Source organism: Sprattus sprattus (assembly GCF_963457725.1).
Source record: "Sprattus sprattus genome assembly, chromosome: 20".
Lineage (NCBI taxonomy): Eukaryota > Metazoa > Chordata > Actinopteri > Clupeiformes > Clupeidae > Sprattus > Sprattus sprattus.
Genome location: NC_137918.1, coordinates 25,243,172 through 25,265,449, shown reverse-complemented (window position 1 = coordinate 25,265,449; position 22,278 = coordinate 25,243,172). Strand labels below are relative to the sequence as shown.

General features: G+C 45.3%; 1 protein-coding gene across 1 annotated transcript; it reads left to right on the top strand.

Annotated features, from left to right (window-relative positions):
- Positions 1-1,350: 1,350 nt before the first annotated feature.
- On the top strand, positions 1,351-22,001 carry per2 (period circadian clock 2; the record flags this gene model as incomplete). The annotated part of the gene is made up of 24 exons (XM_080858866.1): positions 1,351-1,832; positions 3,735-3,833; positions 4,708-4,856; positions 5,056-5,177; positions 6,030-6,231; positions 6,704-6,755; positions 8,234-8,376; positions 8,619-8,697; positions 8,886-8,992; positions 9,747-9,897; positions 10,026-10,134; positions 10,663-10,806; positions 11,241-11,316; positions 11,784-11,991; positions 12,308-12,432; positions 12,993-13,193; positions 13,640-13,897; positions 15,400-15,707; positions 15,927-16,517; positions 17,401-17,544; positions 18,182-18,374; positions 19,111-19,396; positions 21,029-21,179; positions 21,311-22,001. The coding sequence occupies 24 exons, from the start codon at positions 1,351-1,353 to the stop codon at positions 21,491-21,493; spliced, it is 4,563 nt and encodes a 1,520-aa protein (XP_080714992.1). The 3' UTR covers positions 21,494-22,001.
- Between the last annotated feature and the right edge of the window lie 277 nt (positions 22,002-22,278).

Sequence of the window (22,278 nt, the reverse complement as noted above, 5' to 3'; positions counted from 1 at the left end):
GCTGAGTGTGCTTACCTGAGACGGCATGCTTAGTCAGTAGTTCCCCGTGTGAGTAGTACAGAAATACATTCGAGGCCAGGAAGTTTCTGTTTGTGGTTTATTGGGGTTCTGCAAGACAAATGCCTGGCCTATGCCCTTTGTCCTATGAGTTGATGATGTCATGCTTGCCCATAAAGATGACCATTTAGCTTGTTGTTGTTGTCAGCCAGTGGGTATAGTGATGATGGATGGAGCTGACTCGAAGCCGGAAGTTTTATTTTCTTCTGAACTTTATTTTCTGCCTTCTGGTGACCTTCTAACAGACTTGACGAACTTCTCATTTGGAATTGGCTTTGCAGCGTGAATGCAGGCGGTGTTGTCACACAAGTTAGTATAATTGGTAAAGAAAACTGGGCAAAAGACGTTTGTCAGAGGTTGTTTATACCATAACCTCGTGTCAAACTGGTCTGACAGTCCTCTGCAGGTTTGTGTGAAGGGCTGTACGTATGGCAGACATGGACAGCAACACTATGACGTAATCGGGATTCTCGTCTTGAGCGCCCGCTGTGATCGCATGCCACGCCCTCGGCTCTGTGGGTTACTGGGTTACCCTGGCCAAGTGCCAGACAGCTACGCTACGCTGCGCCGTGTCTCGTATTACGTGCAGACGGAGTGGATAGCCCAGGCCTCTCGAACAAAGTTCAGGCTGAAGGTTGCGTTACTTGCAACGGGAGTTATGTGGTTCTCCCATGCGCCAGGATCATGAGGTTTTCTATTTATGGCTACGTTTGGGCAAACTCCTGCAAACCGAAAAAATCTTTCGGCATTTTCAAACAAGTTAGGTTTTTGGAATGAGTTCTCCATTGAAGGGTGTTTTGGCAGAATCCTTTTTTTTTAATACTTAAGGTTTTCCTAAGAAACTCAGACTACCTGGCAGGCGATGTAGGCATGGCAAGGTCTCAGGGTGTTATCCTGCTGCAGGGAGCTCAGGCATGACCCTGGTGTCCTCTCAAGCTGTGATGTGTGTCTAGTGTCCGCTGTGAGAAGGGCAACTGACTCTAGTGCTTGATCATTCAGCTTATAGCCAATTATTGAAGAGGGTATCAAAAGGCATTGGTTTGGATGCTTTACTTTCAGAAACAACTGGTGTATTGTGTGGTTTCAAATAGTCAACTGTGTTTAGCTGCCGTGTCTTTGTCACAACCTTTGATCATGTGCATATACAGGCCTCTCTCATTCTCTCCTTTGTTTATATTCACAGAGAATACTGCACGTTCACCGTTTGAAAGGCACACCCCAAACTGATGGAGTAAAAAGACGTGGCCCCACGTTCCTACTGTTCCTGGTCCACACTACTGCTCCGTCGGTGTCATGTCTGAGGATTCCTTCTCCAAGCCTTACCTGTTCTCCTCCTCCCTGGAGGGCCAGGATGGCGGCGGCGGCGGCGTGTGCAGCTCTATGGCCCAGCTGCACCGCATGGGGGGGGGCTTCAGCGAGGGGGCCGAGCTGCACTGTATGGGGGGGGGCTTCAGCGAGGGGGCCGAGCTGCACTGTATGGGGGGGGGCTTCAGCGAGGGGGCAGAGCTGGGCCTGCCGTCCGAGGGCAGCGACAGCAGCAGCAGCCGCCAGGATCCCCCGGCGTCCCCCCACAGCAAGAGGAAGATGGCGCGTGCGCTGCACGTGGAGGAGGAGGAGGATGTGGAGATGAAGAGCAACGGCTCCAGTGGCAGCGGGTCGGAGTCGCACGGCAACGAGTCCCAGGGGAACGAGTCTCACGGGAACGAGTCGACGGGAAGCTCAAACGGCCACAGCAAGGACTCGGCCATGCTGGACTCATCAGGGAGCAACAATAGGTCAGTCTGAGTTGGAGCTTCACGAAAACAACTTTACTAGAAAATAAATATGACTGTAAAATGTCTTTTAAATATGTAAAAATCAACAAAACAATTGTATTCACAACATACAACAAGTTTTAAACATTTACAGCTGCCCTTTTTAAACTGAATTGTACATTGTCAGAGTGTCCTCTGATCTCTTAAGAATGTACCTCTGAGTATTATGAGCTGAGATGTAACATATGTCAACAGTGTCCTTACTAGAGGATAGTTATGGTCTAAAGGCTCACTGAAATGTGTGTGAGTGGGGGTGTAGAATTAAGCAATAAGCCCCAAGAGGCCGTGCTTTGCGCTGATTTTAGAACAGGTAAGGGAGTTCGTTAAACCCCCTTACCTGTTCTAAAATCAGCGCAAAGCACGGCCTCTTGGGGCTTATTGCTTTTCTAAACCTGTTACTACACATATTTTATATGGTTTCATAAATAAAGACAATTCAATTTAAGAAACAATAGTTTAATGATAAACCGTCATTCTTCCGCCACTAAAAATTATAGTTCCTAAATAAATCGTTGCCACGCAACCCTTGAAGCAACGCAACAGCCAGATGGAACACTGGGTATGAAATGCGCTATATGAATGCCTTGCCATTCGCTGCGCAGTAATATGGAATGTAATCAGGTCAAATTGTAAGGTAATGCTGGATTTTACAACGGCTTTTAGCCAATCACAATCAAGGATTTGAACAATCAGGTTTAGAATTGATGTTTGCCGATAGAAGTTTTAACAATGATTTTTCTGAAGAGACAGTAGGCACTTAAACCTGCAGAATTGAAAGAGGGTCATCCTATGTCAAGTCCCATCCTGACACATTGAAAAAGACCGCCATGCAAAACACAGCAAGCAGGTCACACTGCTCCATTTTTCCACCTCATGATTGCCAACATGACGCAAGCTGAGCTCAGCATAATGACTCATGCTTGACCTCGCCTTTGTGAAGCTGGCAGCAACAGTGGCTCTTTCCTCACGTAGAGTATGATGGGTTTTCATGAGTGCATGTACTTGCTTTTGTATCAAACCCAAGTGGAGTGCGGGTGGAGAGTGGGGAAATATGTTTTTTTCTCCTCTTCGTAAAATGGGAATTTTTTTGTCGATGTTCGAAGACTTTAATGTCGCTCTGCTTGGGGTTCTTTCAGCAGTCACAGCATTATTCAGCCTCACTTGGTCGCCGTGGGACTTTACTTAGCAGCATGAGTCACCTAATCGAATGCCAAAGAGTGAATGGAGATTGTTTACTGTGCCCCAGATGGCAATGCAATCAACAGCAAGTTGGTTCTCAGGGCAACAAACTATTTGTCTGCTTGCTGGAAAGATTAGAAAGCCATTTTGTGTTTATGCTCTCAGCGTTTTCACTGCAGGGGCTCTGGACACGTCCCAGTTGGTACGAACTACGGACCTACAAGTGAGGTACCTAATATCTTGCTCTTAGGTGATGACATTTCTCCAGCAGCAGCAACAATATTAGAGTGTCAATGGCTTCATCACGGCTGTATTTTCTTTTTAATAAAAAAAATTACAATTTTCCCCCAAAAAACGACTCTGAAAAGTGGTTCCCACCCCCCCCCCCCCCTAATCCCAAGCCAGTGTCCAGGTACCTCCCTCCTGCAGGCCAGAGTGTGTGTGGTTCTCCATCCTGAAGGCCTCACCCAAAGTCATTCATTCTCATTTTCTGCAGACTTCTCATGAACTGAATGTTAAATGGCCTGCTGAAATGTTCACATATTCTCTTGGTAGCCAGCTAAATGGTACACACTCATCTGGTGACACATTCCTGTCCTCATGAAATAATCAGAGTAGGGTGCTATGCTATCAGTTCAATTGTGTGGGTGGAACTAACTGTAATAAATGCTTTTGTCTCCACAGCTCAAATTCTCATAGCTCCTCACCGCCAAGCAGTTCCAATGCCTTCAGTTTACTGAGTGCCAGCTCTGAACAGGATAACCCCTCCACCAGTGGCTGCAGGTTAGCACCACACACACACACACACACACACACACACACACACACAGCGGCCACTTTTTTAATAGAAAGAAAGCTGTGTTTTTCAGTTGTTTTCACTGGTAGCAGGAAGGAATGCATAATGTGTGAGCTTATGACCGCATTATTTATCACAACAGCAATAAGATCAGTGTGATCCGTGGCCAATAACATCAGTGTGATCCGTGGCCAATAACATCAGTGTGATCCGTGGCCAATAACATCAGTGTGATCTGTGGCCAATAACATCAGTGTGATCCGTGGCCAATAAGATCAGTGTGATCTGTGGCCAATAACATCAGTGTGATCCGTGGCCAATAACATCAGTGTGATCTGTGGCCAATAACATCAATGTGATTTGTGGCCAATTACATCAGTGTGATCCGTGGCCAATAAGATCAGTGTGGTCTGTTACCAATAACATCAGTGTGATCTGTTACCAATTACATCAGTGTGATCCGTGGCCAATAACATCAGTGTGATCTGTGGCCAATAACATCAGTGTGATCTGTGGCCAATAAGATCAGTGTGATCCGTGGCCAATAAGATCAGTGTGATCTGTGACCAATAAGATCAGTGTGATCCGTGGCCAATAACATCAGTGTGATCTGTGGCCAATAACATCAGTGTGATCTGTGGCCTTCCCACCACTAGCGCTGACTCTGAGCACTGAGGTTAGCCGCTAGCGCAGATTAGCGTAATGGGAAGAAGCCCAGACATCTGTTACTTCCTCACTAAATCACACCTAGACATCCTGTCAAGTGTGTGAATAACACCTACAACAGCACATCCTGTGTGTCATAACCAAGTGACTGCCACTGACGCGCTTGTGCACCTGTGCCCTCTGGTGCCCCTGCAGCAGCGAAGAGTCTGCCAAGGCCAAGACACGGAAGGAGCTGATCAAGACGCTGAAGGACCTGAAGAGGCACCTCCCCTCGGAGAAGAGGAAGAAGTCCAACACCCTCAGCACTCTCAAATACGCCCTGCGCTGCGTCAAACAGGTGGAAGGTAAGGAGCCTGTTGAGGTGGGGACTTACAGGGCGCTTACACGTACGCGTTCGGTTTACACATGACAGTGTGGCTTTGCCTGACTGTCACTGGGGGGGGGGGTCACTGATTGGTGGAAAATGCAGTGAAAGTCTGATTTCATTGTTCTCATTAGTTCTTCTTGTAATCACATCTAACCTTTTGTGTTGTTGTGCTTCAGCCAATGAGGAGTACTACCAGCTGCTGATGAACAACGACAGTCAGCCGTCGGGTTTGGACGTGGCCTCGTACACCATCGAGGAGATAGACAGCATCACCTCCGAGTACACACTGAAAAACACTGTGAGTTGGTTGCAAACCTAGACTTAGGTCTATAACGCCTTGAATATTGTTATGCAGGTTCAGATTCCACTGACTTTAATAACAATGTCAGACTCGGACATAACGCATTGACCTGCCAATTGAAATAGATGTTTTCTGTTATTTGCATTCATTCATGGAACAACATGTTCACGTCTTTTTTAGGACTAACACGATGACCATCATAAGAACAACATGTTCACGTCTGTTTTAGGACTAACAAAATGACCATCATAAGTGGATTCCAACCTATGGGTCTTGAGTCTAGTGCTGCACTCATCACCAGGACAAAGAAACAATTCTGTAATCCCAATTCTGTAATCCCAATTCTGTAATCCCAATTCTGTAATCCCAAACCTGTAATCCCAACTCTGTAATCCCTAATTGGAGGCATGGTTTTTGGGTTTTTGTCATTATCCAGCAGTATACCAACAGAACATGTATAGTTATACATGACCGAACTACAAGGACCCCCCATTTCGGAATGGGTATCGGTTCTGCAACTACATGGAACCACAGCAAAAAAACTGTCAAAAAAAAGTGAGCCATAAACATCTCAACACTAGGTGCTGAGAACTGGTCTTAAAGGGCCTCCAAATGATCAAATGATATGAATCAGACATTTTAACCAGAGTTGGGTTGAAATGTGAAATTTGAGCTGTGTGTAATATTTGCATTGACATATGGTGCTGAGGAATGGTCTCAAAGGACCTCCAAATGATATGATTCAAACATTTTAACCAGAGTGTGGTTGAAATGTAAATGTGAGCTGTACATTTGAAATTTGAGCTGTGTGTAGTCTTTGCATTGACATGAAATTGTGTTTTTCTGCAGGATATTTTTGCGGTGGCGGTGTCCCTCATCACAGGGAAGATCGTGTACATTTCGGACCAGGCAGCTTCCATTCTTAACTGCAAGAGGGAGGTGTTTAAGAACGCCAAGTTTGTGGAGTTTTTAACACCTCAGGATGTCAGTGTGTTCTACAGCTTCACCACGCCTTATCGTCTGCCCTCCTGGAGTATGTGCACCGGAGCAGGTTTGTTTCTCTCTCACACACACACACACACACACACACACACACACACACACACTCACACTCACACACACAGGAGCACATGTACATAAACAATAGACACAGATATAATCACAGACAAACATGAATGTTTCTTCAGTGTCAGTTACATTATTTTGATGAAGTAGCACATTGTGATAAGTAGACCACTTCATTGCATGCCTTTAGAAAAATTGTCCAAATAAATCATAAATATATAATAAATTATAAAGATGAAGATGACATTCACAGCCTTGGTCTTCTCTCGCAGGCAATTGTTACCCTGGAAAACAATGTGCTCACTGCTCTGTGTGGAGCTTTAATGTATGCATTGGCACAGTGGTGACTAGCCTTTACACATCGCCGCCTGATTGAGTGGAGAGGGAAAAACTTACGTGTGAGTCAGAGATCAGCCCTCATGCATGTTAATGACATCCCATCTCTTTTCCTTCAATAGAGTCACCCCCCTCGGACTGCATGCAGGAAAAATCGTTCTTCTGTCGTATCAGGTGAGTGTGTGCGCATCGACACACACACACACACACACACACACACACATCAGGTGACTGTGTGCGCATCTACACGGGGGTTGTTTCCGCTCACCATCTGCCTTACATGGTTTAATTCATCTGTTAGAAGGGCTCCGAATCAGAGGCAGGATTTATTGGTTTATAAGCATAGATAGAGATAGAGAGATGAACACCTGCCTTCACTGTGGTGAAAAGAAACAAACAATGCTGCCCCCGTGAGGACATCAGGCAGAATGCACATTGACACCGTCCATAATGGACCATTTTTGCACAACCACTTTATGGATATCCGTGTGCTCTTCTGAGGAGGGAATAGAGTGGTCTGCAGCCAGACAAAACAATAATATTCTTCTGCAAGCTCCACGTTTTCCAGAGTCTTTATGGTTCACAGTCGTGTGGCTGATAGGTGAAAATTCACCCTAGTTACCTCAGGACTCCGGAGCTGAATATAAGTATATTTATTAGACAAACAACAACAACAATTGCTATCCGGCCCCCCTCCCAGCACAAGGCTGAAAGTGAAGCAATGATAAACTCATCGCACAAGGTTTATATAGACAGAAGTTTAGCTTTCAGCAGTGATTTCTCACGTCCGAGGTTCCCTGTCTTGCAAGGATGGCAGTTTTGCACAAGGTCGGAAGAAGCACAGTTCCCTTCTTATCAACTCTGGTCTGAACATGCTCTTGTACATATGCAGACTAAGTGGCACCTAATATTCTAAGTTACACACAAGACAGAAAAGCCATCTTCCTGCTAACATAAGCACATGATTCATACAAGGAATATATTAATACCAGGCACTTAAGTCATTAACAGTGTTTGGAAATGATCTCCATCAATGCCGGAAACGATTACTGTTATGACTGTTTAAAGGACAGAGAAAGTCCACAAAACGGTCAGATCCTACCTTAACCAATAGTCACTCTGATCAGTTAGAGCCTATCTTAACCAATAGTCACTCTGATCAGTTAGAGCCTACCTTAACCAATAGTCACTCTGATCAATTTGAATCCTAACTTCAGTAATAATTAGCTGCATCACTGCAAGTTCACTGCTGCCAGAGCCAGTTTCAGAAATCATGCATTTAGTATTTTCACTTAAGACTGATAAAAATAAACTGTACAGAATTTCATAACAGGTGTTCACCCTGCCACTGTTAACATTTACCCACTGCTGTCAGCACTGGCATAATGAGCCACATGGTGTGTGTGTGTGTGTGTGTGTGTGTGTGTGTGTGTGTGTGTGTGTGTGTGTGTGAGTGATGTGATGCGATGCAACCTGCCCTATTCCCATGTTCTGCACTCGTGTGTGTGTGTGTGATGTGATGCGATGCCAACCTACCCTATTCCCATGTTCTGCACTCGTGTGTGTGTGTGTGTGTGTGTGTGTGTGTGTGTGTGTGTGTGTGTGTGTGTGATGCAATGCTAACCTGCCCTATTCCCATGTTCTGCACCCAGTGGTGGAAAGGAGCGTGAGGGGGATCTCCAGTACTACCCCTTTCGAATGACGCCCTACCTGATGAAGGTGCAGGACTCTGTGCACGCCGAGGACCAGTTCTGCTGCCTCCTGCTGGCTGAAAGGGTGCACTCCGGGTATGAAGGTGAGGCCGCAACCAGCAGATGTCTTCTACTGTACCATCGTCATCCTGCACATTTTTAGAAATCCTGCGTCAATGCATTGTTTATTTGTTTATGTATTTGTTTATTTAGAAGGATCCCCATTAGCTCTACCCTAAGACATAGCTACTTTTCGTGGGGTCCACATTTAAGACTTACATACAAATATCAAAACATTGACTCCCTTCATTCTAAAATTGGATTTGCTTTGGATTTCTGCTTCCAGCTCCCAGAATCCCAACTGACAAGCGGATCTTTACCACAACACACACTCCTAACTGTGTATTCCAGGACGTGGATGAGAGGTGAGATGGTTGTTTTTTTAGTCCCGTCACCTGTATGATGCAGTATGTAACTGTGTCTATATCCAAATTTACCTATGTTGTGTTCATATAGACATTATATATCATTTGTGAGTGAGTATGATGTTCTTGCATTAGGTCTGTTGTACTTCTAAGACCTGTTGTAAAACAATGATTCATGTGTACTTCAGGGCTGTCCCCTTGCTTGGATACCTACCTCAGGATCTGATAGGTACCCCGGTGCTCTTGCACCTGCATCCCAGCGACCAGCAAGCCATGCTCAGCATCCACAGGAAGAGTGAGTCTCAGCATCACATTATGGGGTCCTTTTTTTTATTACATTATGGGGACCTAATTATTAATACTACATTATGGGGACTTTTGTTTTATGACATTATAGGGACTTTATTATTATTATTATTATTATTACATTATGGGGACTTTTATATTATTAAATTATGGGGACTTTATTATTTGTATTACATAATGGGGACCTAATTATTAATACTACATTATGGGGACTTTTGTTTTATGACATTGTAGGGACTTTATTATAGGGACTTTATTATTATTAAATTATAGGGAATTTATTATTATTATCACATTATGGGGACTTTATTATTATTATTACATTATGGGGACTTTTGTATTATTAAATTGTGGGGACTTTATTATTTTTATTACATTATGGGGACTTTTGTAGTATTAAATTATGGGGACTTTATTATTATTATTACATTATGGGGACTTTTGTATTATTAAATTATGGGGACTTTATTATTATTACATTATGGGGACTTTTGTATTATTAAATTATGGGGACTTTTTGTTATTAGCATAAGCAAGGGCCTTCAACCTAAAATGTCACTAAAGGAATTGGATGGCCGAGTATTACACCACAGACTGAATATAAAGACTTCTGTTTGAGATATTATGGACATGTCCAGTTATTTCTATTGAGTTCTCCATTGCATGCCAACAAAGCATCAGGGACTGATTGTAACAGCACTCGTGTCTCTCTCCTCTCCTCTCCTCTCCTCTCCTCTCCTCAGTCCTGCAGCAGGCTGGTCAGCCCTTTGACCACGCTATCCGCTTCGCCACCTGCAGCGGGGAGTACATCACCCTCGACACCAGCTGGTCCAGCTTCGTCAACCCCTGGAGCCGCAAAGTGTCCTTCGTCATTGGCCGACACAAAGTCCGCATGTGAGTGCAAGAGAGGGGGTTTCACTTTGAGACATTTTTAATGACAAACCACATCAAGTCAAACGTATACTAATCAAATATTGCATAAAGTGTCAGAAGCCCACTCAACCCTTCTGTCTGACACACAGTGGCCCAGTGAATGAGGATGTGTTTGCCGTTCCCGCCGTGCCTGAGGGAAAGGCCATGGACTCAGACATCCATGTCATCACAGAGCAGATCCACCGCCTCCTCCTGCAGGTGAGACACATGGAGACAGAACCAGCGACCAGTGGGGAGCTACATAAGACTCATAGGCGCCACTTCTATAGTGTCATTGGTAGAGATACACACTTCTTTAGTGTCATTGGTAGAGATACACACTTCTATACTGTCATTGGTAGAGATACACACGTATATAGTGTCATTGGTAGAGATACACGCTTCTATAGTGTCATTGGTAGAGATACACGCTTCTATAGTGTCATTGGTAGAGATACACACTTCTATAGTGTCGTTGTTAACATTTTTACACCTAATGTTCAGTCATTCAAAGAAACACCAAAGCTAGCAGAAGTAACAACAGGCAGGTGATCGGGAAGAAGGCATTGTGATCTATTGACTATTGACCACTGCTGACTATTGACTATTGACCACTGCTGACTATTGACTATTGACCACTGCTGACTATTGACCACTGCTGACTATTGACTATTGACCACTGCTGACTATTGACTATTGACCACTGCTGACTATTGACTATTGACCACTTCTACTTGCCCCCCGCAGCCAGTGCACGCCAGCGGCTCCAGCGGCTACGGAAGCCTGGACAGCAACGAGCACCTGATGAGCGTGGCGTCCTCCATCAAGAGCACAGGGAACAGCGGCCGGGCCCGATCAGAGGAGGAGGAGGAGCGTGGCAAGTCCAAGCCTGTGAGTCAGTCAGCCTGTCAGTCAGCACTCTGTCTATCTGTCCCCCATCCACTCAGAACAGCAATCATCACCACTTCTCTATCTGCGCCACTTATAGCCTCAGGTCACAAATAGAACTGCTCCGCTTCCTTAGCTGTTCTAATGATCCACACTCACACACACACACACACACACGTACACACACACGTACACACACACGTACACTAAGTCACAGATAGAACTACTCCGCTTCCCATGCTGTTCTAATGATCCACACGCAAAATGCATGGGCGGACGTGAACAATTTTTTTTATGGTTTATTTATGGTCACTTTTGGTCAGGTCAAAATGATACACCTTAAAATAAGACATCTTGAACTCAAGTCTGGGTTATTTCCTTTTGGGGTCTGGAAATAAGTTATCATGGTGACATTTATGTTATTTTTTTTCCCCCAGCGTTCATTCCAGGAGATCTGTAAGGGAGTGCACATGCAGAAGAACCAAGAGCTGCAGACCAAGAAGAGCCCCAACAGTAAGTAGAAACACAGAGAGCCCAATGAGTGACAGCCACGTCATGATGTCGGCCACGTCATGATGTCAGCCACGTCATGATGTCATGATGTCAGCCACGTCATGATGTCATGATGTCAGCCACGTCATGATGTCAGTCATGTCATGATGTCAGTCATGTCATGATGTCAGCCACGTCATGATGTCAACCACGTCATGATGTCAACCACGTCATTATGTCATGATGTCATGATGTCAGCCATGTCCTGCTGCCTAATTGAGCCCAACAATCAATCAATCAATTAGTTTGTTTATTTGAACAAGGGGAACAGTGTACATTCATGAACATTAAAATGTAAATGCACCCAATTATAGCCAAAAGACTAGTTTCCATTGGCAGTCCCCCTGCCAGAGTGAAAAAGGCTATACAACCTTTAAAAAGGCATTATCGTAAATATCAAACATAACACCATGCCGTCTCTCCAGTAGAGCTGCCCCAGAATAGCACGGTGGTTCGGCCCAAAGACACGGCCATTCCGGCTATTTCGGCTATTCCCGCCATTCCGGCCCTTCCGGCGTGCTGGAGAGAAAGCCCAGGGCACCCAGAGGAGCGTCTGGCCCTGCAGGAGGAGCTGGCCTTCAAGGACCAGACCGTCTACTCATACCAGCAGATCAGCTGCCTGGACAGCGTCATCAGGTGAGGATGGGTGTGCTTGTGTGTGTGTGTGTGTGTGTGTGTCACTTCCCTGGATGGGTCAAATGCAGAGGTGGAATTCAGAGTGTGTGTGTGTGTCTGCACCACCTCTGCCATAGAGTCACTTTGACTTTCACTTTCACTCACTTCACTTTTCTGAAAAGGTTCAGTCCACAATTCTCATCCAGTACACTTTTTTGGTTAAAATAGCTAATTCATCTTCACATTCCTGTTATCGTCCGTTCTGTGGGTGTGTTAAGAGAAGAAAAGATGGGCCATTTGTGAAGGAGCATTTCTGTGTGTGCGTGTTCTCATCCAGATATCTGGAGAGCTGTAACATCCCCATCACCGTGAAGAGGAAGTGCCAGTCCTCCTCCAACACAACGTCCTCCAACTCAGACGACGACAAACAGAAGGCAGAGAGCTCCAGGCCAGCAGCAGAAGGTAGCGTAGGCTCCTCTTCTGTCATTGGCCAAGCCTTCTCTTCAGTACTGTGACCTCTTCTGTCATTGGCCAAGCCTTCTCTTCAGTACTGTGACCTCTTCTGTCATTGGCCAAGCCTTCTCTTCAGTACAGTGACCTCTTCTGTCATTGGCCAAACCTTCTCTTCAGTACAGTGACTGAACCCATACAGACTAAATGTAATTGTATTTGCCAATATATTTATCGAAAATCCACACATTTGGAACCCACTAGTATATTTATTTGAGTGTGCAATTATGTGTGCATCTTGGCATTTGGATGGTAACTTTCATTACTGCAAGTCCTAACCTCTAGTTGATATTCTTGGTCAAAACCCTATTGAAAATGGCCTACCCCTTTAGATTAGATTAGCTTGTGGGGCATTGGTTGAAACGCAAATGTCCCTTATTCTTGCTATAGCTGCTGTATGTGTTTGTGCTATGTTTAAGCCTGTTATGTTATGTAACCTGCTAATGACGTATTTGACGGGTGTTCTTAGACAGCTGACTAAGGTCTCACTGTTGCCCTTCTCCCCTCAGCAGAGGCTCCACTGCTGAAACCCCAGCCCAGTCTGGCCACTCTGAGAGTGGCCAAGAAGACCCCAGCCCCGGGGGTGGTGGGCACGTCTCTGGCCCCCCTGACCCTGCCAAGTAAGGCCGAGAGCGTGGTGTCCATCACCAGCCAGTGCAGCTACAGCAGTACCATCGTCCATGTGGGAGATAAGAAGCCTCAGCCTGAATCAGGTACCTTTGCCTGTCAACCTTAACTTTGTATATGGTCAATGACTGGTAATGGTCATGGTGGACAGTGTCTTTGGTGTAGTGAAGATACCCTTCACCTGATGATCTGTACCGTGTCTTTGGAGCATTGAAGATAATAATAATAATAATAATAATAACTTTTATTTAAAATGCGCTTTTCAATGACCCAAAGTCGCAAAAGATACCCTTCCCCTGATGATCTGTACCGTGTCTTTGGAGCTGTGAAGATACCCTTCCCCTGATGATCTGTACCGTGTCTTTGGAGCTGTGAAGATACCCTTCCCCTGATGATCTGTACCGTGTCTTTGGTGTAGTGAATATACCCTTCACCTGATGATCTGTACCGTGTCTTTGGAGCTGTGAATATACCCTTCACCTGATGATCTGTACTGTGTCTTGTAATATCTCGCTCCTTTTCATCTGTGCAGAGATCATCGAAGACGTCTCAGGCGGTGGAGAGGCAGTGGAGTGTCAGACGTCCATCCCCCCGATTGCCATTTCTCCTCCCAGCCAGGAGAGGGAGGCATACAGGAAGCTGGGCCTGACCAAGCAGTCGCTGGCAGCACACACGCAGAAGGAGGAGCAGGCGTTTCTCAACCGCTTCAGGGAGCTCCGCGGGGTCCACGCCTTCAAGGCGGACTGCTCTCACTACCTGGAGAGACAGAAGGGCCAGCTGGCCGCCGATGGTAAGGTTCCAATCCCACTGATGAATGGACACTCATGGGAATGGGGTTCAAACAGAAACATGGTTTTGTTCTTTTTTTATTTATTTTTAAATATTTATTTTTGGACACTATGGACACTCATGGGAATGGGGTTCAAACAGGAACATGGTTTTGTTATTTTTTTTAATATTTTTAAAGATTTATTTTTGGACACTATGGACACTCATGGGATTGGGGTTCAAACAGGAACATGGTTTTGTTATTTTTTTATATATTTTTAAAGATTTATTTTTGGGCTTTTATGCCTTTTAATTGATAGTACAGTTAAGAGTGGGACAGGAAAAGAGTGGGAGAAGAGTTGGCTAGATGGGTTCCAGTCAAGTCAAGTCTTTTATTGTCAGATGCACAGAACAACAGAGTCGGACTGGGCACTGAAATTCTTAGGACAGGACACCGTACCACACTACCATTACATAACAAGACATAACATATAAGTACTCCACATGATATAACATTACATAACATAACTTAACAATAAGTACTAAACATAAGATATACCTATGAAAGACAAATAAAAGTAGACCTACAAGATAAACAATAAATATGCAATATAGATACAAAATATAAATACACTTACTAAATCCCACTGATGAATGGACACTCAAACAGGAATAGGGCTCAAACAGGAACATGGTTTTGTTCTTTACAATGATTTGCATTAAAGAGATTTCCTTTTAGAGCTGCAAGATTCCATAAAAAAAAACAGGCTAACTCTAAGTATCCTTCCTGGCTGGCAGGAAGGTGTGTCAATCATAAGTCCCAACCCTACATCAATGTGTGTGCAACGACTGCTCTGAGACAGACACTGCTGCAATGTCTGTTACCAGAGAAGGCAGAAAAGAACAGAATAACACTCTTGACCCTGACCCTGACCTTGACACTGTCTACCAGACTCGTTTCCCACACATCTTACAGCAGCTCAGGTTTCTCCCATTCAGAGCACAATAAGTGTGTTTTTTTGGTGCGAAAATTGCTGTAGCCTCAGAATAAATAAGAAATAAAGCTCAAAACTATCTCGGTTTTTCATTTTGATGATTCTTTATGGGGGGTATTGATTGAAGGCTCATTCGCTGTGTGAGGAGGGAGGAAAGTGAGGCTTCTGAGAGGAGGAGATGAGGCTCACTCACTCAGGGCTCAGATACACATATGCGTTTTTGTAAAAACGGGACGTGAGCAAATGCATTGATTCCTATGGCACGGCGCGTTTACCGTGTGCGCCCCTTCTCCACCACGCGTTGCGTCATTGAAGCGTTTTTTAGGTGCGCTTAAAAGTTGAACTATTCTCAACTTTCCAGCGCAAGGCAGGGAAGCGCACCGCTTCTGTTTTGGCCGCCGCACTTTGCCAAGGCGTTACTGAAGCGTCTACGTCTGAAAAAAGACGCGTATGTGTATTTGAGCCCTCACTCTGTATATATTTTCACTGCTGGTGTCTCCTGTCTTGTGTCCTGTGGGTCCCTCTGCAGCTGTCCCAGCTCTGCGCGGCTGCAAGCAGGGCGAGCCAACCACCACCACGCGCCGCGGCGGCGGGCGCAACAAGAAGACTAAATCCAAGCGCGTGAAACAGAACGAGTCGTCCGACAGCACGGTGTCCCACAGGAGGCAGCAGCAGCACCACCACCACCACCGGCCCCCACTGCAGGGCCTCCAGCAGACCTCCTGGTCCCTCTCGGACACTTCCCAGTCCACGTTCCCCATCGCCTACCCAGCCGTCATGCCTGCCTACCCGCTCCAGATGTACCCCGGCGGCACCGGTGCCCTGGCTCCCCCCCAGGTACATTTACATTTACATTTTACATTTAGCAGACGCTTTTATCCAAAGCGACTTACAAGGATGTATACACATTTACATTTACACTGATGGCACACTGCACATCAGGAGCAATTAGGGGTTCAGTGTCTTGCTCAGGGACGCTTTGACAGGGTATCGAACTAGCAACCTTCTGATTACTAAACGACATCTCTACCTCCTGTACTACTGTCGCCCCCCCAGGTGGATCCATCTCTGTCCCGCTTTGGCGAGAGCCAGTGCCAGAGCCAGGACCCCCGCTGCTCCATCCAGCCCACCCCCTACCCGGCTCCGCTGGTGACGCCCGTGGTGGCGCTGGTGCTGCCCAACTACGTGTTCCCCCAGATGGCCAGCGCCCCCCCTCCCCGCCAGCCCTTCTACCCCGAGCAGAGCGCCTTCTCCACACAGGCGGCCGCTTTCCAGGCCCAGCCCCAGTTCCCGGTCCAGTCCACCTTCACGACGGTGCAGACCCAGTTCGCCGCGCAGAACCCCTTCACGCCGCCGCCGACGGCCTTCCCGGCGCAACCCTTCTCCTTCATGCTGCCGGCCGAGGCCCCGAAGCCTGCGGAGATGAGGGAGAGCCAGTCGCGCTGCTCCACGCCGCAGTCCCCGGGCGCTCGGGACCAGGCCTCGCCTCCCCTCTTCCAGTCGCGCTGCAGCTCACCGCTCCAGCTCAACCTGCTGCAGCTGGAGGAGAGACAGGACAGTGCTGCAGCCCCCCCTGCTGGAGGGCAGGGGAACAGCAGCGCCAATGTGGAAAAGGCCAACAACAGTGCTGACACAGAGCTGCAACAGGTAGAGTCTTATATGGTTTTCTCTCTTTTCATTCTTTTCATCCCTTCCTCCCCTCTCTGTCTTCCTCTCTGCCACACCCCCTAACACTCAAACACACACACACACACACTCACATGCACCCTCTCTTTCTCTCTAATTATCATGACAGTGCAGCTCTTTCAGCACGCCAGTAGATGGCACTGTTGTGTTGTGAGGCTACGCTGTTAACATGGAGTCACAAGAGTGACCGTGAGCTACTGTGTGTGGTGTGTGTGTGAGCCAGAACGTGTCTTCATAGTGCTTCTCCCTCTGTGTCCCCTGTGTTCTTGAGCTAAAGCACTGCGGCTTGGCAATATAAACCCACTGAAGTGGTCTAGGGCTTTGCGCCATTGCTAGGCTGTCGCAGGCAGCTCACTGCACAAACCACACACATGTGTAAAAGTATTGTGTTCAGGTGGCAGTAGCACTAACAGTTTTTGTTCCTTCAATTTAAGCATGCTTTAAATCTTTCAAGGAAAAAAGTTAACCAATATAATAATTTGAATTGAAATGTATTGATATGACTTGTGTGTTTGTTAATAAAATAGGCCCTGATGTATAGTGTGATTATGATATATGTGATTGATATTCTATATTCAAGTATTGCAAATCACATTGCAATGTACAATACTCTGCCACTAAGCATTTGAATGGATCTGAGGAACCTGGATAAGGACTTCTAAAAGCCTTTTATTGTATTATATACTTCTATGAAATGTTTCTGTGCATACAGTGTAAATAACCTATGCTAATGTGATTGAACTGCCATGTTGAAGGACAATCTTCCCTATCATTGAGGAATGATTCAGAGCATGTAGTGTCCCAACAGATGGATGCTAATACACATGTCCCTTGCCCCCTCTAGCGAGCCCTCAAACAGCCTGGTCTAGTCAGGGCGCGCCCAGCCTCCCCCCCCGGCCCCAGCGGCCTCAGCGGCCTCAGGCGGAGTGATGGCGGTGGGTTGTCTTGGGAAAAGCTTTTCCCTAAACTCAAGTGTTCCAGCAAAGAGGTAGGCCAACATCGCAGCCCACCCACCCTCCCACCCCATTCCTCTCTCATCTCGTGAGACCCTTTCCTTTGGCTTTTATTCTCCTAGTCATCTTGTACTCTTTCCTGGTTTATGTCATATGCTTGAGTTAAGAAGGCCATCTTGTATTCTTTTTGGGTTTATGTCATCTGCTTGAGTTAAGAAGGACATCTTGTATTCTTTTTGGGTTTATATCATATGCTTGAGTTAAGAAGGCCATCTTGTATTCTTTTTGGGTTTATATCATATGCTTGAGATGAGAAGGACATCTTGTATTCTTTTTGGGTTTATATCATATGCTTGAGTTAAGAAGGCCATCTTGTATTCTTTTTTGGGTTTATGTCATATGCTTGAGCTAAGAAGGACATCTTGTATTCTTTTGGGTTTATGTCATCTGACTGCATGCCAAAGGGCAGACAGGTGCTATGGCAATGCTATAGTGACACAGATTTGTGATTGAGTAGGATGATGGTCATGATAAACTCCTGAAGCCTGTAACTTCTGGCACTCACATGGGTTGAGAGTGAGATAGAGGGAGAAACATTGCACTGAACGACTGAAATAAAGGTGTTAAGAGGACCATATTGTGTAACTGACCCATGTGGTCTCTCGCTTCCAGGAGGCGGGCTCCCCAGCTGACAGTCACCAGAGCGATGGCAACTCTTCATCCAGTGACATGTTGGACATCCTGCTCCTGGACTCACGCTCGGGCACTGGCTCTGCCACCTCGGGCTCCATGGCTTCTGGTTCTAACGGCTGCGGAACCTCTGCCTACGGAACTTCAACCAGTGGTGCATCTGCCAGTGGCACAGGTTATTATTAATATTAATAATAATTTATTTATTCATTTATTTATTTTTAACGCACTTTTCATTCAAAAGAATCTCAGAGTGCCTACATATTACAAACTTACTATAATAATACAATAATATTAAAAAAAAACTCAAATTAGAATTATACCACAACACCATAGTGTAACACCAGGGTAAACAGTAACAGCGTCAGATTGTTTTTCAAAGAGACGTTACCATGCCATGATTTTACAGCACTGATGTACACAGTTTTGAACCGACATCACCTTTTCACAGTTGATGAATTCAATTCAGTTTGATTCATTTTTGTAGCGTCATAGACAATTAGTATTGTCTGAGCATTGCAAGCAGATCGGAGAAATGTCCTTAGGATACATTTTAGATGAGTTGTGTAACTCTAGACTTAAAGATGGGGTGAGTAAGGGTTCACTTCCTGATAGGTAGGATGATTATTCCACAGAAGGGTTTGGTGACAAAAGTGGCTCTGCGTACCACTGTGCTTTTGCCACTCTTGGAAGACGGCACCAAACAACATGGTGGACAGAAGTGAACTGTTAAGTCCTAAAATCCACAACGTAAATTCAGAGCTTTACATTTTCTAAAGAGTGTTACACTTTTGACAGACATCCAGGAGCTAGAGTGTTTGTATTGAGAAAACACTGTCATACCACCAACATGAACTACCCTACCAAAGCACTTTACTAACTCAACCTGCTTGCATTTCTTCCACTTACAGGGAGCAGCCATATAAGCAACCACAGCAGCAACTACTTTGGCAGTGTGGACTCCTCTCAGAAGAGCCATAGCCAAGGAGCTAAGGAGCCTGATGCAGCCATGACGATAGGAGCCAAGGAGCCTGATGTAGCCATGACGATAGGAGCCAAGGAGCCTGATGTAGCCATGACGATAGGAGCCAAGGAGCCTGATGTAGCCATGACGATAGGAGCCAAGGAGCCTGATGCAGCCATGACGATAGGCCTCTCCGGAGACATGGAGGTGGAGGAGGAGCAGCATCTCTCCATGTACGTACTGCAGGATCCGCTGTGGCTTCTCCCCGCTAATGTAGAGTACCAGTCAAAAGTTTGGACACACCTATAATTTCTTTTTTTTTGTAGTATTTTCTTTACTTTTATTAATTTCTACATTGTAGATTAATACTGAAGACATTTAAACTATGAAAGAACACATATGGAATGATGAGCTAAACAAAAAAAAGTGTAATCTTCCATGTAGAAAATTAAAAGAAAAAGTCAAGAAAAAACTTCTCAAGAATGAGAAGGTGTGTCCAAACTTTTGACTGGTACCGTAGATGGGCTTATCACGCAGACGTAGCAGATGCCCCCCTGCGGTGAGTGGGAGGAGAGAGAGGAGGCCACCCCACCCCTACCACTCCACCCTTGCTTCCCGCTCCCCTCGGGCCTGGGCAGAGCCAGTCAGCTGTGATAGTCACGTGGGAAAGTGTTGTCCTGCTCAATACTAACATTCTGGCACATCACAGACAGCTTTGCAATGAGCTCCTAGGCAGTGGTGTAGTGGTCCCTGGAGAAGTGGGTATACTCTTAATTTTGCAAAAAAAATTACGCAGCCCATACAGCATAGGATAAACGCCCTGTTTTGAGAAGTGGGTATACTCAATGCTGACTGAAAAATAAGTGGGTATACTCCGTATACCTGCGTATACCCTGGACTACACCACTGCTCCGAAGAACTTCTGTCACTATTCAGGTGGAACCCTCACAGTAACAAAATCAACCATTTTATAACAGTAATGTGTTTATTCAGACGATTAGAACAATATGGTTTACCTCATTTTATTATAAGCTCTTTAAACCACTTTTCTCTAAATTGTCATAAAATATACAAATAGGTCTCTATCCATGCTGCTTGTGCTATTGTTGATCACTACATTAGGGGAAGCTTTAAGAGACCAAAGTGTTCTGTTGAGTGTCAAATAAATGTCCAATATTAAGTATTTATGGTCATTTACGTAGCTGTGAGCATAAAGGAGCATTGTGGAGGTGTTTTCTCTACACACCTAGGTACTTTTAAAATGTGACTTGTCAGCCTAGACAATGTTCACACCTCGTGGGTGCCCTGATTTCCTCTTAGCAGTAGAGTGTGAACTGCTCCTTCCCAAATAACTCCAATTACCATGCTCCATTGAAGGACCCTAGGCAAGCAGAAAACAAGTGAAATGTTGTAAATAATCAGAATCAGCTTTTATTGGCCAAGTTAGTTTGCACAAACAAGGAATTTGTCTTGGTGCAGTGGCTCTCACTGTGCTTACACATATTACACAAATATACATCACAACACAAAAACAATACAACAGCGCAAAACAATACAGCAGTGCAAAACAATACAATACAACAGTGCAATAGTCAACAATCCAATAAGTCTTAAAAAAGTATATACAAACAATAGTGCAAAGTGGTGAGTCCAGGAAGAGCAGGAATAAATAAATACTATATGGTATGAGTATGACGGTTATACAGGAAGGGTGGAATAAATAATATCACCGTGCTGGTCTGATGAGATGAAGACGACTGCTCTAGTCTTCCTCCGTTCAGAGGCTGTGCAAACAGACCAGCTTGGGGTTGTTTTTGTATTACAGTAGAAGTATGCTGAGTGTCTGTTTTATATCTCTCCCTCAGTGACATGGAAAAGATTTTGAGAGACGACCGCGAGAGGCTCCGTCAGATGCAGAAAAGCCAGCCGCGCTTCACTAAGGACCAGAGGAGGGAACTGGTGGAGACACATCCCTGGATGAGAAGAGGGGGTCTGCCCAAAACTATTGACGTGAAGGTGACTGCCTGACCCGCTCAGCTTTGCTTCATTTTCATGTGTGCTGTGCAATGGAGTCCTATTTTGAAAGGGTGATAAATGACTGTTTGGTAATGTATATGTGTGCGTGTGTGTGTGTGTGTCCTGAACAGGCATGTGTGGGCTGTGAGCATCTCTCTGGAAGTCTCATTGAGGAAGAGTCGCCAGACTTGGACATGGGTGGGGAGGAGGCCTCTACACACAAGCCAGACATAAGGGAGGAGGCCTCCGCACACAAGACCAGAGAGCAGCAGCAGCAGCCAGACTCTTCCCTGGGTCTGACCGCAGGGACGTAGGACCAGCACAGACATTAAAGGAATGAATTTGACTGAATATGGAATAACATCCACAACCAGAACATTCTGGCAAAAAAAATCTAAACATTCTACTGTTGTGGGGTGTTGTGACTGACAGTGTGACTGTAAATTTGTGTCGGGGTGTGTGTGTGTGTGTGCGCTTGTGTTTAAGAAGTTATGTTGAATGAATGTAGAATGTGCCCTGTTTGTATTGGTTTGAGGATTGCAGACACACAGCTGACCCATATTGAGCAATCATGCCAGGACCCAGTAGTGCAAGACGATGATCGTGTTTTCTTTTCTTTTCTATGTTAGAAATCAACTGTTTCTTCAGTTTCTTTATTTTTCAAAATGTGTCTTAATGTCTGTTCACAGGTTTATCTCTCTCTATGTTTTACTATGTGGAGTATTATTTTCTTTGAATCTTTCAGACAAATTCCTATGGATTTTTTTTCTGCTTGGTCCATGGTATGAGCAAGTTCAATCTTGAAATATGTATTTATTTTTATACAGAGACAAATGGTGACAAAATGTGACAAACAGTGACGTGCACATCTCACAAGAGAAGACACTGAGAATGTGCAGTAGGTAGCAATGTATGAGACAGTGTGGAACAAGGTATTCAGGGGTTTGAACACATTTGAAGGTGGTTTACTTGTTAACAGAAAGCAAGTTTGATAAGGCTTCTGGTCGATGATTTAAGGCCCATGAACGACAAAGGTGCACATTTCTGTAGTCAGTTTCTTGTCTGGAGGAATGTATACGCTATATGATAGTTAAATGAT